At 48.9% G+C, this 17,509-nt stretch overlaps 1 protein-coding gene across 1 annotated transcript in view; it reads left to right on the top strand.

Moving 5' to 3' along the window:
* The window catches only part of zanl (zonadhesin, like), a 41,536-nt gene that overhangs the window by 16,324 nt on the left and 7,703 nt on the right, over positions 1–17,509 (top strand). Inside the window, exons 19-41 of the mRNA XM_088911729.1 lie at positions 2–140; positions 354–470; positions 800–924; positions 1,577–1,722; positions 2,462–2,605; positions 3,052–3,159; positions 3,630–3,799; positions 4,335–4,540; positions 5,263–5,404; positions 5,565–5,812; positions 6,939–7,116; positions 7,738–7,846; positions 8,465–8,559; positions 8,932–9,108; positions 10,007–10,209; positions 10,781–10,925; positions 11,584–11,825; positions 12,376–12,540; positions 12,754–12,881; positions 13,127–13,398; positions 13,801–14,012; positions 15,619–15,763; positions 16,925–17,172. Coding sequence (XP_088767855.1) covers positions 2–140; positions 354–470; positions 800–924; positions 1,577–1,722; positions 2,462–2,605; positions 3,052–3,159; positions 3,630–3,799; positions 4,335–4,540; positions 5,263–5,404; positions 5,565–5,812; positions 6,939–7,116; positions 7,738–7,846; positions 8,465–8,559; positions 8,932–9,108; positions 10,007–10,209; positions 10,781–10,925; positions 11,584–11,825; positions 12,376–12,540; positions 12,754–12,881; positions 13,127–13,398; positions 13,801–14,012; positions 15,619–15,763; positions 16,925–17,172 — 3,864 coding nt within the window. The remainder of the gene's footprint in view (position 1; positions 141–353; positions 471–799; positions 925–1,576; positions 1,723–2,461; positions 2,606–3,051; positions 3,160–3,629; positions 3,800–4,334; positions 4,541–5,262; positions 5,405–5,564; positions 5,813–6,938; positions 7,117–7,737; positions 7,847–8,464; positions 8,560–8,931; positions 9,109–10,006; positions 10,210–10,780; positions 10,926–11,583; positions 11,826–12,375; positions 12,541–12,753; positions 12,882–13,126; positions 13,399–13,800; positions 14,013–15,618; positions 15,764–16,924; positions 17,173–17,509) is intronic.

The following is a 17,509-nucleotide window of genomic DNA, read 5'->3' as shown; positions in this document are numbered from 1 at the left end:
GTCGGGCGAGGAGTTCTTCACCCCTGGGTGCCAGTCAAAATGCCGCTGTGAGTTGGGGTTGCCAGTGTGCGTTCCCTGGAATTGTTCAGACCAAGAGTACTGCGGAGTTCAGGATGGGGTACTGGGTTGCCACCCCAAAGGTAAGAAGTCACGCTCACTGTTCCTTTGTCTCCTTAGGACTGGACTGTTACAGCCGGGCTCCGGCCTGTGTCACAGCTGTTCCATTGTTCGGTCTAGAGATGCACTAAAATCTTGCATGTTTCCCATCTCTGGGTTTCCTCAAGGGCTCAGCGTCCCATCTCTGGGTCTCTGGGTCTCCTCACAGGCTCTCTCCTCTCTCTGTCCATCCACAGGCTCAGCTCACTGCTATGTATCAGGAGATCCTCACTACATGACATTTGATGGGCGTCTCTACAGCTTCATGGGCACTTGTACCTACACCCTGGCCAGGACCTGCCGCAACAGCACTGGTACTGGCATCTGTCCCTCACACTGGTTGCTAAAGGCCTTGTTTCAGTCTCATCTGGCAGCGTGCTGTGCAAATTTGAAGTATACGTGGAACATAATGAGTGAAATCCTGTTGTTACCTTGCAAATTCACTTGGACAAAATCTCTTTAAGGCTGTAGCAGCTTTTAATTGTATGATAAGTCTACAAGAAAATCAAGATCAAAGACTTCCATGGATAAGATAGTGTATGTTTGCACAAAGCTAAAAAGGTTCTTGAGGTGCTATCTTTTCATGTGCCAGATTTGATGTGTTGTCTCTCGGTACTAAGATGCTGCGTTTTGTCTTGTGCAGGTCCCTGGTTTTCAGTAGAGGGAAAGAATGAGGAGAGGGGGCTGCTGGGCGTCTCCTACCTGCGCAAAATCTACGTCACAGTCAATGGAGTTACTGTCACGTTGATGAAGAGCCGCCGGACCTTGGTCAGTGTAGACACAGTACAGTTTGTATGGTCAGTGTAGCCTGTGTGGTCACGATGTGAAGGCAAGGTGTCTGATTGGTGTTATACAAGTGCCCGAGCTAGGGTTAGGGTTAGGGTTTGAATGAGAAGTAGACATTTACTGATGCCTTTGCTCTGCTTTTGGAGGCAGTTGAAATGCAGGAAAAGTGTTGTTTTGTTGTTTCCTTGACGACAACTTTTGGCCCACATTTGCGATTTTTGCTAAGCCGCGCGGCTGTCGCTCAAAAATGGTTAAAAATGCAAAGTTTTTCAAACACACTTTCAGGCTGTGTTGTCAGTAAAGCTGTAGGTGCAGTAGGGCCTGTACCCTTAGTAAGACAGTTCTGCGTGTATGGTCAGTAAAGCTGTAGATGCAGTAGGGCCTGTACCGTCAGTAAGACAGTTCTGCCTGTGTGGTCAGGAAAGCTGTAGACTCAGTTGAACCTGCATGGTCAGTGTAGCTAAAAACACAGTGTATTGTGTGTAAGTTACAGTAAGTCTATGTACAGAAACAATCCAATATACCAGCAGGTTCTGTAGAGTCTACAGTGCAATCTGTAATCACAGATAATGCAGTGAGCCTCTGTGGTCTTATAAAGCAGCTGGAAACAGAATCCCTCTCACTGTCCTCTCAGGTAAATGGCGTGAGGGTGGCCCTGCCCCACTCCCCCTCCCCCTGGATGTCCCTCTTCCTGTCGGGGCAGTACGTCACTGTGAGCACCCCCTTCGGGCTGACAGTGCGCTGGGACGGCAACCACTACGCTCACATCACTGTGCCCAGGTGAGCCAGCGCGTCAGGGTGTGATCTGCTGTGCTGTGTTTCTCCATTGGGCAGGTCACAACAGGGCTCCTAAAAATAGACAATAAACACCACCACACGAATAAGCTTCCAGACCAGTGCTCTTTAATTACAAAGTGAGGGAAATCAAAACCAGCCATCAAAAAGCAAAACAATCTAAAGGAAAACCTGGCTCTGCTTCGAGCAGCTTACTAAACTTCTACCTGTGTCAACACAAAACAGACTCCCTGAGACCTAGTTCCCCATGGGATCCAGTCCCTTACTGAGGCCTCTTTGCAAACTCTTCAAAATGAAACACTCACAATTTTCATGGTCCAGTGTTCCTGAGTTTCAGGCCTCTGGTCAGTCAGTCTCAAACAGAATATCTCCCTTCAGCTTCTAGCTAGTTGACTCATTAACTAACACAGAAAGCTTCTGATTCCTGCTGTGTAAACATTCACCTGACCAATCACCTTCCTTGGACTGGTCAGGTGATTGAGGGCAGCGACAGTTAATTCCTCAAAGGCTTCTGGGGAATGTAGTCCAGACACTATGTGAGAGTGGGTAAGTGTGAGTGATTGTATGTCAGGGTGTAAAAGAGTGTGTGAGGTTTTGTTCAAGAATGTGAGTGTGTAAGATATGTGAGTCTAAGGGAGAGCGAGAGTGACTGTGGCTTCTGTTTGATAGCCTCACCCTCCTAATCTGGTGTTTGTTCCTCTGTAACCCCCCTCCCTCCCCTCAGCTCTTACTATGACCAGATGTGTGGCCTATGCGGTAACTATGACAACGATGCCAGAAACGACTTCATGCTGCCAGACGGCAGTCAGGCGATAAACTCGGATGACTTTGGCAACAGCTGGCAAACTGACAAAGACGAGGACAAAACGTGAGTACAAAGAGTTTGAGGGTGTCCGAACCAGAGACCACCACGGGCTGCTGTGTGCATTCTCTGCCACATTCCGCTTTTTCCAACTGGGAATTCTCAGTTACAATTCTACTCTCCAGTCTAGAATTCTCTGTCAAAATCCCATTCTCCCTATACTGAAGAGTAGCGAATTATTTTCCACAATCCCAAACTCATTCACCAAGTGCTCCAGGACCCAAGACCCGAGCCTCCCGTTATCCCACCCTGGGCTTGTGGTACTGCCTGTCCCACTTTCCTCTCAACCAGGCTGCTTTTCTTAGAGGCTGCAGCTGCAACATTCCCATTGCTTCCCTGCAGGGCCTTGAGGTGCCCTGTCATGAATGGCCCAGGGTACGATGAGTGTGGCTGCTGAATTACAGGGATTGTGGGACAAGAGTCTCACTTCCACTTTCTGTTTCCCTCCACAGCTGTCGCCCTGGCAACAACACGGATCACCCCTGTGACGAACACCTGGGCGCAGAAGTGGCCAAACCGGAAAAATGTGGCAAACTGACAAACAAACAGGGTCCTTTCAGGTACTCTGATGCACTGAAAGACACACACTGAGACCCCTATACACACACTTACACAATAATAACACACAGAAACACTGACACACACACTGAGACAATGACATACATACACAGAGTTGTGCATCGTGGTATGATTGTGACATACATGCACTGAGTTGTGAGTCTGGTGTAATTGTGGATATTTGTGCTGAGTTGTGTGTCTGGTGTAATTGTGGGATATTTGCACTGAGTTGTGCATCGTAGTATGATTGTGAGATACATGCGCTGAGTTGTGAGTCTGGTGTAATTGTGGATATGTGTGCTGTGTTGTGAGTCTGGTGTGATTGTGGATATTCGTGCTGAATTGTGAGTCTGGTGTGATTGTGGATATTGGTGCTGAGTTGTGAGTATGGTGTGATTGTGGATATCCGTGCTGAGTTGTGAGTATGGTGTGATTGTGGATATCCGTGCTGAGTTGTGCGTCTGTCCTGCAGGGACTGTATCGCTGTGGTAGACCCCAACCCTTATTTCCGGAGCTGTGTGTACGACATGTGTCGCTACGAGGGGCTGCTGCAGACTCTGTGTGACCAGCTGCAGGCCTACACTGATGCCTGTCTGGCTGCAGGAGCCACTGTCCACCAGTGGAGGGCGCCAGACTTTTGTCGTGAGTGCCATTACCCCTCTTTCCTTGTGTTACCTTTTCTCTCTCTCGCTTAGCTTTAGTGCACAGATCATGTACAGTAGCCTTCATCCATGAGCCTGTCCTGGAACCATGGGGCACAAGGCAGGACACACCCTCACTGGGCGGGACGCCAGTCCATCACAGGACACAAGGCAGGACTACACCCTAGATGTGGCCGCCACTTCGTCGCTGGTGCTCTCACATATATGGGGGACAGTTTAAAGTCTCCAATTAGCCCAGCCTGTCTGTCTCTGGCATGTGAGAGGAATCCAGAGCACTAAGAGAAATCCCATTCGAAGCAGTGATAGTGATAGTGATAGCGATAGTGCTATAGTATTCAACATCCCAAGAAGAGTTCCCTTGTTTAACCATTTCCTGTCTTTCTTGCATCACACATGCCCCGTGACTATGGCTGGGCATGGGTACACGTCTGTCACGGGACAGATGTGACACTGAGGTGAACAACGAGGTGCCAGTGTGTGCGGATTAATCCCCCTCCTCTCCCCTCTCTCCCCAGCTCTGCTGTGCCCTCCCAACAGTCACTACACCCTGTGTGGCAGCCAGTGCCCGGAGACGTGTGTGCCCGGCCATCTGCCGGAGGGGGGGTGCAGCTCGCGGTGTGTGGAGGGATGCCAGTGTGACCCGGGCTTCGTGCTGAGCGACGAGCGCTGTGTGCCCTTGAGAGACTGCGGCTGCGTGGACCCCCAGGGCTCATACCACCCTGTGAGTGCCCCCCACTGCCCTCAGGGCTCTTCACTCAGATTTCATTCTGCCCAGCTCAGACTGTTGCTTTCCTGCATCAAGGGGTTATTAAAAGCCACATCACTCTTCAGCTCACAACTGACAACCCTCTGTGCCTGGTCAGTACCTGGACCAGAGACCTCCTGGGATAGCTAAGGTTGCTGCTGGAAGAGGTGTTAGTGGGGCCAGCAAGGGGTGCTCACCCTGCGGTTATGTAGGTCCTAATATCCCAGTACAGTGACGGGGACACTATACTGTAAAATAGGCGCCATCCTTTGGATGAGATGTAATCAAAAATGGATCAAACTATTACCCTGCCTCCATCTGCTGTCAGTACTTAATCACACTACTCCTCTGTCTCAGTCTCAATATCTAATCATACTGCTGCCATGTCTCCATCTATAACCAAAAAATCATTCTGTGATTCAATCTTTAATCAGTAACTCTTCATTGATAGTACTGCCTCTGCCTCCAACTATAAGTCAATAATGTATTAAATCATCCCCATGCACCAATCTGTAATCAATAACTAATCACACTATCATGCTGTCTAAGTGTGTGTTTCTCTCTCTGACTCTGTGCTGCAGGTGATTGAGACTCTGCAGTGCTGTCTCTCACATCAGTCTATGACTCTGCGCTGCAGGTGATTGAGACTGAAATTCTGTCTCTGCTCATCTCAGTCTGTCTGTGACTCTGTGCTGCAGGTGGATGAGAGCTGGTATCTGCCAGGCTGTACCCAGCGCTGTGTGTGCCAGGGAGAGGGTGTAATCCACTGCGATAACAGCAGCTGTTCCCAGATGGAGATTTGTCAGCTGCAAAATGGGCAGTATGGCTGCCAGGGACTGGGTAAGATGTATTTTACTCTCTTAAACTATATTGCACTAATCTGTAGTGTAACAGACCACACTGCCCTGTACTGTGCACTCTTAATCTATACTGTATTGTACTAGACTGTACTGTGTTAGTGAGCACTGGTATATTGAATGGACAACCTCCTCTGTATCAGACAGGGCCACGTGCTCAGCCACAGGTGACCCTCACTATACCACCTACGACGGGAAGGTCCACCACTTCCAGGGCTCCTGCTCCTACACGCTGTCCCAGCCGTGCAACACCTCCTCCCACCTGCCGTACTTCTCTGTGGTGACCGAAAACGAGCGCCGTGGCAACAACAAGCACGTGTCCTACGTGAAGGCCGTGAGGGTCAGAGTTCACCAGCACACCATCGTCATGAACAAAGGCCGCAGAGTGCAGGTCAGCCACGTTGCCACTTGAGAGGTCCCCCTGTAATTTCGTGTGATGTTTTTAGAGATGACAGTATAGGTTAGGTGCTACTGTCTCCCCAATCTATTAAACCTGTACCCAGTTCTAGGTGACACTAGAAGCATTTCAGACAGGCCAGAATAATGAGGGAGGAGAGGGCCTAATTCTTTTCCTCTTGAAGGAAAGGACCAGAATCAAGCTTCGAGAGGGATCTTTTATTTTTATTTTTAATCAATAATTAAATATATAATCAAAACATTAGTTTTTGTCATGTGCAAATGATTTGGAATGGGCTATTATGTGCTTAACATGTCTTGGTTGCAGTTCCAAAGCCCGTGACCGCACACGGGGGAGAAGGTGGAAGTCTGGGCCATTCCTCAGCCCAGCCCACCTTGCAGCCACTCATCTTTTGACACATCATAGGTAGCCCCTCCCCCTACTGGAGGATCAGCTCTGATTGGAGAAGACATGCGCCTTTCACTGACAGCACTGGGTGACTACAAGCTCCCAGGAGGCCACATGAAGAGAGCCAGGAGAGAGTGGAGGCTGACTAATCCCCTTCCTTCCCTTGGTGAATGCTGGTCATGGTCAGTTATTGACTGACCCAGGCTTGAACTTGCGATCAAAGTGTTTGAGCCATGAAGGGAAACTCTCCACAGAGCAGCACTCAATTGCTGAATCAGATACAGGGCCTTGTAGCTGGAATGTAGCCCCTGGTAGTTTTTAGAACAACTTCACATCAGCACTTATAATTCTGTTCATCCTCCATGCCCACTCCCTTTTGAGGGAGCCAACTATCACTTGGCTGGTCTCACTGTAGCCCCCTCTCATTCCATATGGCCTGGGTGAGGAGAGTGCTTCACCCTCCTCCTCTGACAAGGTGAGCTCACAGGCCTCACAGAGCCCCCTGGAGGGCGAGGACTGTCACTGACAACCCTTCCAGCCCTGTAGGGCTCAGCCTACACTCTGCAAGAGCACTGGAGATTGCCTGTATAAGCTGGGTTTGATGGAAAAAAAAGTATTGCTCTATTGGTTAAGACTTATTGCTATCTGCATGAAGAAGGAAAGAATCTGCATTCTTCAAGAATATCAGACCCTGTGCATCTGTGTCTCTCAGGTGGATGGGGTACAGATGACCCCTCCAGTGTTCCTGGATCAGGGGGTGACCGTGCGTCTGAGCGGGGTCTTTGTCACAGTGGAGACGGATTTTGGGCTACGTGTGCGTTTTGATGGAAACCACCATGCGGACGTCAGTGTGCTGTCCACCTATAGCGAGCAGCTTTGCGGGCTGTGCGGTGAGGGCCTTCTTTGTCGTCATCATCATCATCTTCCGTGCACTCACACCAGAGAGGCCTCTGGACCTTCCTGGTTCAGACACAGATTCACTCTCCTTCACTGTCGTGGGTGCTAGGTGTGATCATGATCATAGCAGCTGTAAGTCTTCAGAATGGTCCACTGTGCCTTACAAGTAAATTTATCAGGGCACCACAGTGTGTTACGCTCTGGCTGGGAGCAGCTCGTTTCCCGGCGTTGCCCTGGGCAAACCGAACATTTACAGGGGCTCTCAACCTCCCTCCGATCCTGTGTGAACGTGGTCAGGACACATTTCTCAAAAAGCTCATGTCTCAATCTCGATCCCAAAACCAATCAATTAATTAAGAAGGCTATTTAAGGCTTTCTTCCCCATTGATTCAGTGCTCTGACATTGAGATAGAGCTTTCGGTGCTAGCTGTCACTTCCACTTTATGCTTGCCCAAACTGACACCTTTTTCCCAAATCTCCGAGCACTAATTCAGCAGAGTCTCAGTGACAGTGTGTGTCCCAGCGACAGTGTGCGTATCTTTCATTGACAGTGTGTTTCCCCCAGTCACAGTGTATCTCAGTCTCTTTAACAATGTATCTCTCCTGCCCCACAGGGAACTATAATGGCAGACCCGGTGATGACAATCTGAAGCCAGATGGCAGGCCAGCAGACAGCTCCAGTGAGCTGGGCGAGAGTTGGCAGGTCCCAGACAACCGCACCGAGTGAGTCTGACTGCTGTGTATTACTCCGTGCAGTATTCGGTCATGCATTCTCGGTGCAGGTGACCTGCACTGTGCCAGGTGCTCCTGTATGGCTGACCCAGTTAAGGTGCTCACTTCCAGCTCAGGTTGAGTCCTGTACTCTGCTGCTTGCCAGTTTGGAGACCTGGACCATTGGCTAACAGTGGGTCCTGAATGGTGCCAATCCCTGGACTTGAGGGTTCCTGGGCATGAATGTCAGCCAGCAATGAGCCACTGCAGCAGCTCTCTCCTGCTCCACTGTGGAGCTGGCAGGTGCTTCACAGCAGCTCAGCTGATTGCTAGTGGGAGTGTGGGAGGAGAGCTTTCCCAGCCCATGCTGGTACAGGAGTTGCAACACCATGAGGAAGTGATCAACTGTAGGCATCTCCACATTGGGAGAGTACAAAAATAGTGCAAACTGTCAGTCCCTCTCACCATGATGACAGGAAGGGTCATAGTGGAATGTAGTCTACATAGTGGAACCTAGACATCTGCTGAGTCTTGATTTCAGAATCACTCATGTCAAGAGCATCTCAGATGGGTTTTAGTTTCCTACAAGACACTTCATTCTCCTCTTGCCCATCACTTTCTGTCTCTTAGGTGTTCCCACGATGGAGGGGTGGATGTCTGTGACAAGGACATTGAGGCTGAAGCCAAGAAGCCCACCAGCTGTGGGATGATCATAGACCCCCAGGGTGAGTGCTGCCTCTGGGCGCCTGGCTTGTGCCAAACTGAACCCCACCTCACTGTCACACACTGCCCCACACAACACCTCACATCCACTGTCCCCACACTGACCCCACTCCATTCTCTCGCACTCCACTGTCACACACTGCCCCTCACAACACCTCACATCCACTGTCCCCACTCCCACTCAGTATCCATCACACTAACCCCACTCCCACTCCACTCTCCCTCAGTATCCATCACACTGACCACACTCCCACTCCACTCTCCCTCAAGCCATTAGAAACCAGATGAATGGATCAGAACTCAGGAATCATTGTCTCTCATTCCTGCACTGCCCAGCGGTTAGCAAGCCCCCATCCCTGTGTTTCTCCTGGCAGGAGTGTTCCAGCCCTGCCACAGCGTGGTTCCCCCGGAGGTGTTCCTGGAGAGCTGTGTGTACGACCAGTGTGGCACAGGGGGTGACACCGTGGCTCTGTGCCTCGCCTTGCAGTCCTATGCTGCCCTCTGCGCCCAGGCCGGTGTGCCCATTGATTGGCGCAACAAAACCTTCTGCCGTGAGTACTTGTTGTGAGGCTGCTGCTGTGCGTGGTGTTGGTGGACCAGTAGTTGGCGCTCCTAGTGCAGTCACTAAGCTGTTTGAGTGCCGTTCTTTCAATGAGATGCTAAAATGAGGTTCTGATATTCGCTCAACTAAGATCAACCTGGCACTGGGTGCAGAGAACAGCCAAGTTAACATATAACCAAGTCCATCCCTATACTGTTGCATAATGTACTATAGTATATGGTACGTATGGTTTAAAGACATAAGCAACCCTCCCTTATATGATAATTAAAGGATGAATGCATTGGCTTGAAGTTGATTAAAATAACATTGATCAACTAAAAGAAGTAACAGTAATCACAAACTTAATCAGCTAAAATAAACAACATAGACTCTGTGTCTAGCTTGAATTTCTCTGTGATCATCACACCCCACTGTAATGAAACAGGTTAGAACTGTCAGTGAGCCTTTAAAGTCGTCCCCAGCCTGTGATTCCCCACACTGCTGACACAGAACCTGGAGCGTACGTGACAATATAAGACCATGCTGTGATGCGGATGCTGTGTAGGGGGTGCTTGGTCAGGGGGGCAGGGAGAGGCTCACTCGCTAGATTCGTCTCACGATCCCAGTCTGTTATGCAGCTGATCTGAAAGTTGTGTTTAATAACCTTCTGCTCGGTTTCATCCCGCTCTGCTTTTCTTTTATCCAAGGCCCTGTTGTCCAGACCGATTACTAATAAGTGAAATCGTAAATGGTAAAATGAGTTGTCAAGACCTACTGTAATCCCCATCTCACTCTCTCACTCTTTCCCTCCTGTTGGTAATCCCCTCTCACTCTGCCCCCTCTCTCAGTGTCATTTTAAATTGTAGCACCCGGATTTGGCCGTATTAACCCCCCTTCTCTCCCCCCAGCTCTCACATGCCTGGTTGGCAGTCATTACTCCCCCTGTGGTAACGCCTGCCCCGCCAGCTGCACTGAACCCGGAGCCCCCAACTCCTGTGACCTGCCCTGCGTGGAGGGGTGCGTGTGTGACCCTGGCATGGTGCTCAGTGGGGACAAGTGTGTCCCCTTCAACCAGTGCGGCTGTGTGGACAAGGATGGCAGCTACCGCCCGGTATGCAGCACACATGATGGGTAGCTCTAGCCTCACAGGGTTACAGGGTTACAGGGTTACAGGTCACAGGTCACAGGTCACAGTGTCCTGCAACCTTCATTTTATCATTTATCAAAGCTTCTTAATTAAGCTAATTAGCGTAAGAAGTTACCTGAAATCTGTAGGTGTTAAGAGAGGCACCTGTAAGATCTGCAGGCTTGGATCAGATCAGAGCATTGTGTGTGAACAAGCTCACATTGCAAAAGCTGTTCTGAAAGTGACAGGTTTCCTCATAATCATCTTAACAATCTTTGAGAAGAACAATGTGCATATCTGTTCCTGCAATCCTTTCTGTTTGTAATTTGTTTTTACCGCATTTCTGTGTGTATCTGGCTTGTGCTGTGTGTTTACCCATGTGTGTGTCCACCTCTGTGTATTTGCCTGTGTATCTTTACCTGTGTTCACCTATGTGTTCCCTGTGAGTGTGCTCCAGGTGGGGGACAGCTGGTTCCCTGTGTCTGACTGCTCCGAGGGCTGTGTGTGTGTGTTTACCTGTGTTCACCTGTGTGTTCCCTGTGTGTGTGTGCTCCAGGTGGGGGACAGCTGGTTCCCTGTGTCTGACTGCTCCGAACGCTGTGTGTGCTCCTCCTCTAACAACATCACCTGTGAGCCCTGGCGGTGCAGCCCAGCAGAGGCCTGTAGTGTCCAGGAGGGGACATTGGGCTGCCACTCTACAGGTGAGGCCCCATCACACACAGCCCTGATACGACACACTGAACACTTACAGCACTGATGCACTGGGACATCGAATACACACAGCATTGATGTACTGACACACTGAACACATAACACTGATGCACTGACGAACTGACTCAGCACTGATACTGACACACTAAACAATCACAGCACTGATACACTGACAGTCTGAACACAGGCAGCACTCATGCACTGACATACTGAACACTTACAACACTAACACACTGACCACACACAGCACTGATACTGACACACTGAACACTCAGCTCTGACACTGAACACATGCCGCTCTGACATGGACAGGTGATATAGTATACAGATGCACAACACCACATAGATACACAGTAAGAAAATATTATTTTTCCCAAAGTAAATATTTAAACTTAAACAATATTTAAATATTTAAGCAATACAAACAATTGAAAAATATTTGTAAAAACAGTTCAAGTTGTTACTGTAACACTAAAATTTTTGGGCTTCAGCTTTTCGTTTGTCTCATACACTGTGTAGCCTCATTAACCTTCAGATCCATTTGCTGTGCAGTCGACTGAAAGGCAGCAGAGCTGAGCAGGAGCCTGTGCCCCGGTCCTCTGAGGTCCAAGCTCGGGGATAAGGCTGCGCTACCTCTGTATCCCACAGGTATGGGAGTGTGCCACATAGCTGGGGACCCTCACTACTACACCTTCGATGGCGTGATGCACACCTTCATGGGCACCTGCACCTACACCTTGGTGGAAGTGTGCAACGCCAGCCTGGTGACGCCCTTCACCATCGTAGCCAAGAACGAGGAGAGGGGTCAACCAGAAGCCTCCTACCTGCGCTCCGTCACCATCCAGCTGCAGGGAGCCACCGTGACTCTGAGCAAGAACAGGAGAGTGCTGGTGAGACAGAGGGAGAGAGAGGGAGCGGGCAGGGGGTCCACACAGGGCATGAGGGGGAGGGAAAGGTGTGCCTGAGTACTACAGCACAGTACCACAATCTGGCCCTACCTAGAACCCACTAAAGCACAGTACCACACTCTGGCCCTAGCTAGAACCCACAACAGCACGGTACATCATTCTGACCCTACCTAGAACTCACTACAGCACAGTACCACAATCTGGCCCTACCTAGAACCCACTAAAGCACAGTACCACACTCTGGCCCTACCTAGAACCCACTACAGCACAGTACCACAATCTGGCCCTACCTAGAACCCACTAAAGCACAGTACCACACTCTGGCTCTACCTAGAACCCACTACAGCACAGTACCACACTCTGAAAAGCAACAGAAATTGTAAGTTTTGTACTTTTGGACCCATTGATTGTATACACAACATAGTAATTAGAACAAAGTTAAGAAGGTACTGTAGTTCTGAGTAACTGTTGTAAAGAATGTGTGTTTCTGATATGTGTTAGTTGTCTAAACTTTTTCTCTGCATCTCTCTAGCTGGATGGTCGTAGGGTGTTGACTCCTCTGACCATTAGTGGGACAGGGGCAAGCCTGTCCACTAGTGGGGTGTACAGTGTCCTGGACACAGATTTTGGGCTGACTGTGAGGTTTGATGGGGTGCATCATCTGGAAATCACGCTTCCTGGAGCTTACTACAATAAGGTACTACACTCTGACACAAAGCCTGAACACTACTACAGCAAAGTGCCACACACTGACACTACCTAGAACCCACTACAGCACAGTACCACACAGTGACACTACCTAGAACCCACTACAGCACAGTACCACACACTGAAACGACCTAGAACCCACTACAGTACAGTGCCACAATCTGTGCCAGTGTGTGCCAGTATTAACGTCTTCTCTCTGCAGGTCTGTGGCATGTGTGGCAATTTCAATAACAACAGCAGTGATGACAACCTGATGCCAGACGGGCTCCCTGCCAAGGATGTGGTCCAGCTGGGCAACAGCTGGAAGGCAGAAGGCGACAGTGATGAGGGGTGAGAGATCTAACACTACCCCTGAACACAGGATAGAGCACTACTGAACACAGAGCAGCATCCTCAATCACAGAATACTGTCCCTGAACACAGGGCAGCGTCCTTGATCACAGAGTATTGTCTCTGAACACAGGATAGAGCACTACTGAACACAGGCAGGGCACTGTCCCTGAACACAAGGCACTGTCCCTGAACACAGCATAGAGCCTGCAGCGGGTACAGTGTGTCTTCCCTGGCTCTCTCAGGTGCCAGCCTGATGACAGGGAGGATCTGGACCCCAAGTGCATACAGGAGGAGGAGTCCCGCTACACCGCCCTCTGCATGGAGCTGCTGTTTGACAAGCGCTTCCAGGAATGCCATGCCCTCCTGCTGCAGGAGCCCTTCCTGCAGAACTGCGTGTACGACATGTGCGAGTACGAGGGCATGCTGGGAACACTGTGCGACAACGTGGGGGCCTATGCCCAGGCCTGCCAGAGTCTGGGGATCACTGTGTCCTGGAGAAACTCCACCTTCTGCCGTGAGTCTGACCGGCCTTCTGCGTTCTCCCTTAACAAACAACAATCAAAACCCAGATTGTTTGTGTAGTTTTTACTTTTTTAATGTTCAAAGGTGCTGTGCAGAGTCCCAGGGTGAGTGATCTGACAGGGGGTGTCAGAGGAGGGTGTGCACAGTCCTCATTCTCTCTTTGCAATAAAAAAGTTGGAGATGCAAAGTCGGGTTCTAAAAACCTGGTGAATCCAAATTTACAATATAAAAAAGTCTGTTTTTGTAGATTCGTTTCACATTTTTTTTTTTAGTAATCACAATTACTACTCCATAATAAATCTTGTCTGATGTGCTAAAACTTGATGTTTTCTTCTAGAGCTTTTGAGTGAGATGAAACACAGAACAAACCGATCTCTTCCTCTCTCTCTCTCAGCCCTACCATGTCCCCCCAACAGCCAGTACTCCCCCTGCACGGCCCCCTGCCCCCCCACCTGCGCCAACCTGTACGCTGATGCCAGCTGCCCTCGCCCCCCCAGTGCCTGCGTGGAGGGCTGCCAGTGTAACCCTGGCTTCGTGCTGAGCGGCGACCAGTGTGTGGCGCTGTCGAGCTGTGGCTGTGTGGACAGCAAGGGGGAATACCACGATGTAAGTGTCCCCCATAAACTGGGGGGAAATTTCAGTCTAGTATTGATGGCAAACTTGAAATCATCACATTACTATTCTTTAACAAACAAGTTCTGCTTCAAGAGTGAAATAAGAGTAGTGAGATAGTGAGAGAGACCCTGGAACACCCCCAGTTAAACAGTATGTTAGTGTTAAATAATACTGGAATATTCTATGTATCTTGGGTAAGCAGTAAAGGAGCAGTGTGGTGAGAGATAGGCTTTATTAAATGAAAATTGCATTTTTAATAACATGGCTGGCAAACAAGGATTGTGCTCACTTCTGATTAAACTCCAAGTAATAAAATTCAAACTGGGTTCCCTACCCTGCTTAGAGGCTAATTTGTGACATTCATGCAGAAAAAGACACTCATCACAGAACTGTGGCAACACATTATGTTGTTGCAAATCTTATTTTCAGTCCATCCACGTTCTCTACACCCAACCTCACCAGACCTGACTAACAGTTCCTACAGCGGATCTAGAGCCTAGAGCAGCTCAGAGGCCCAGTTTAAAGCACGCCAGTAAAAAGATCTCAGCTCTGATGCCCTTTGTGTTCCTGGGCTTGATTTGACTGGGGCCTCCTTGATTTGTTGACTGAGCTGGGGGCTGTCTCCAAGGTCACTGGCGATGTGTGCCTTGGGGGCTGTAGCCCAGCTGATAACCAATTACTGAACCATAAAACAGAAGATAATTGGTAATCCAGTGTGGTCATACACCACCACTTGTATCACCTTCCCAGCCCCCAGGGTCCTAGTGTCCCTGTCCACTTGACCACTATTTAAACTCCATTTCACCTCACTTAAACACACAGAAAGCAGAACAGGGTCCTGAACACAGTTACAGCACTACAGAGTGCATGAAACACATCTAAAACAACTGCTGTATTTCCATGAACAAGGGAATGGAGAGACCACTAATTTCCACAAAGTCAGTATTTATTTTCTGTCTCGCATAGCTGTTAAAATAATCAGCAATTAGTATTTCATTCCTTTATTGGAAAGGATCTTATTCCTGATAGGACCTGCAACAACCTTGAGAACTATCCAGACACTGCATGGGATGCCAGTGGATCACAGGGCACAAATACAGACAATGTAGTGACAGGAATCAACGTAGCCATTAGCAAAGCCTCAGCTTTTTTGGGAGGAAACTGGAGCACCCCAAAAAATCCCACATTGATACAGGGAGGACATGCAAACTCCACACCGATACAGGTAGTATTAATCCCAGAACCCCCAGAGGTGTTAGGCAGCATCTCTGACCCACAGGAATGGATATTTTCAGTGAAAAGTTTGATGTTCCAGCTCCCTGATTACAGGGCTGGGGCTTTGTGGTAGGAGAAGATCTCTTGATCTGGGGGACAGATCTCTTGATTTGGGGGGCAGTGTTAGAGGCATGTCTGAAGTCAGAAATGGGAGGAGAATCTTAAAGGACCCTCTTGGAACACTAAATAATGGCACGCCAGGAATTCTGCATTGCCCCAGTTGTGGATTTATCACGGCTCCCGTCACGAGTGGAGATGTGGCGGATTCCCCTGTGGAGTCACCGGCTGGGGCTTGGCTTGACCACGCTCTGACCTCTCTCAGGTGGGAGACTCCTGGTTGAGCGATCACTGTGAGAGGAGGTGCTCATGCACACCGGGTGGCGTCCTGAACTGCGTGGCGTTCCAGTGCAGCGAGAAGTCGGTCTGCGCCCTGGACAGCAAGGGGATCCGCTACTGCAAGCCAGCCAGTGAGTGAGCCATCTCCTCTCCGAGCCTCGCCCACACCTCCTGGTTTCATCTCTCATTAGCATTACAAGGGAACAAGTCATGATACACACCAGAGACAATGAGGGCTAGGAAACATCAGGGAGGTTGTTTGGCCCGGGTCTAGGTCTCGGTCTAGCTCATTTGATTAATGGGTGGACAGTAGTGCAGTAGAGGTTCTGGACCCAGACTGGAAGGGTGTGGGATTAGAACCTGAGTGGGACGCTGCTGTTTCAGCCTTGAACAAAGTACTGCAGGGTCTCAACATTTGCTTGAGGTTCGGTACAGAGAATTGCTCATTTAGATCAATGATCCAGACCCTTAAAGATGTGTTCTAAATTAGTGGGGCTGCCACTTGAGTAGAGCTTTCAATCTTCTTACATTAAGAGTGTGCTGAGGCTATCTGTTCATATCTCCTGATCCCTCATGTGTTCTGCATGACCAATACCAACTTATGCCGTCAAACAAAGGTTTTAGAGTTCCTCAATGCAAATGTAACAAAATGTAGAATTCCTTTGTCCCACACTCATTCAACTGCTCAATAAATGCATTGACAATAAAGCAGTATTGGTTTATGGGCGAGTGCAATCAGTGGTTCTGTGCAAAACAAGGGGGTAATGCTTAATTATAGGGGCTCGGGGTTATTGTTGGGGGAGTAAACTTACAGGTTATAGTAACCTTTGTGGATTCTTGTAGGAGTGATGCATAAGGACTTTGTATGGGTTGAGGTCTTTTATGGAATGTTATATTTTAAATTTTTAATGTAATATTTAATGGTACTATTTGTACTATTCTTTTTTGTAAGTCTCAATGTGTTAAAAACAGAGCTGATTGGATGCTTTTCAATCAGACTTTCCAACAGGATGCTTTCTGAGAAATTATATAATCAAGGTTTATCATATCTAGATTCTGGTATAGGCAGTAAACTAGTCAACAAGTCGTGTATGCAGATGATAGCAAAATAGGATCTGTGAACATTGTAGAAGCTGTGAAAGAAGTTCGAAAGATGTAGATGAGATTCAGTCTGGACACACTGTAATGTAGACGAGTGTCGAATGTTGGTAGTGTGTATCCCAAGCCACTGTGACCACCAGCCTGCAGTGCCAGTTTTAACCAGGTTTGTTGCTCCCTTTCCCTGCCTTCAGAGTTTGACAAGTGCAGCATTTCTGGGGATCCCCACTACCGCACCTTCGACCGGTTTGTTCACCACTACCAGGGCCCCAACACCTACATCCTGACCCAGACCCACGAGCTGCCTGCCTCTCTGGCGCCTTTCACGGTTCGGGGAAAGAACACGCGCAGAGGCATCAACCGGAGGGTGTCCTTCCCGAAGGAAGTCTATATTGACGTATATGGGATCAACGTCCACTTCTTGCAGCAGAGGAAAGTACTGGTGAGTCCAGCGGACATACACTGTGTAGAGAAACTGTATAACGTGATATACATCTTATAATGGGATTACAAAGTAGCATTTGCAATGCACACTTGAATTATGGGTATGAATATTAATGTTGTATGAGCCTGTTGTCCAATCACAGAGCTTCTGGAGACAACTTTGATCTGATTTCTTTGGAGTGTGGCCACTGTACAGAAACACAGAAGCATTGTTCAACTTTAAACAAATATGTGATAAAGCTCCAATCATATTCTGACTTTAGTAAACTTGCTCTTCCAGTCTGTCTTGTGTTTTTGGGCTGAATTAAATGTCTTTTGCCCAGTGAGTATAGACC

The sequence above is a fragment of the Atractosteus spatula genome, chromosome 3 (assembly GCF_055471065.1).
Source record: "Atractosteus spatula isolate fAtrSpa1 chromosome 3, fAtrSpa1.hap1, whole genome shotgun sequence".
NCBI lineage: Eukaryota > Metazoa > Chordata > Actinopteri > Semionotiformes > Lepisosteidae > Atractosteus > Atractosteus spatula.
The sequence above is the reverse complement of the archived record's forward strand: the minus strand, read 5'-3'. Positions and strand labels throughout refer to the sequence as shown.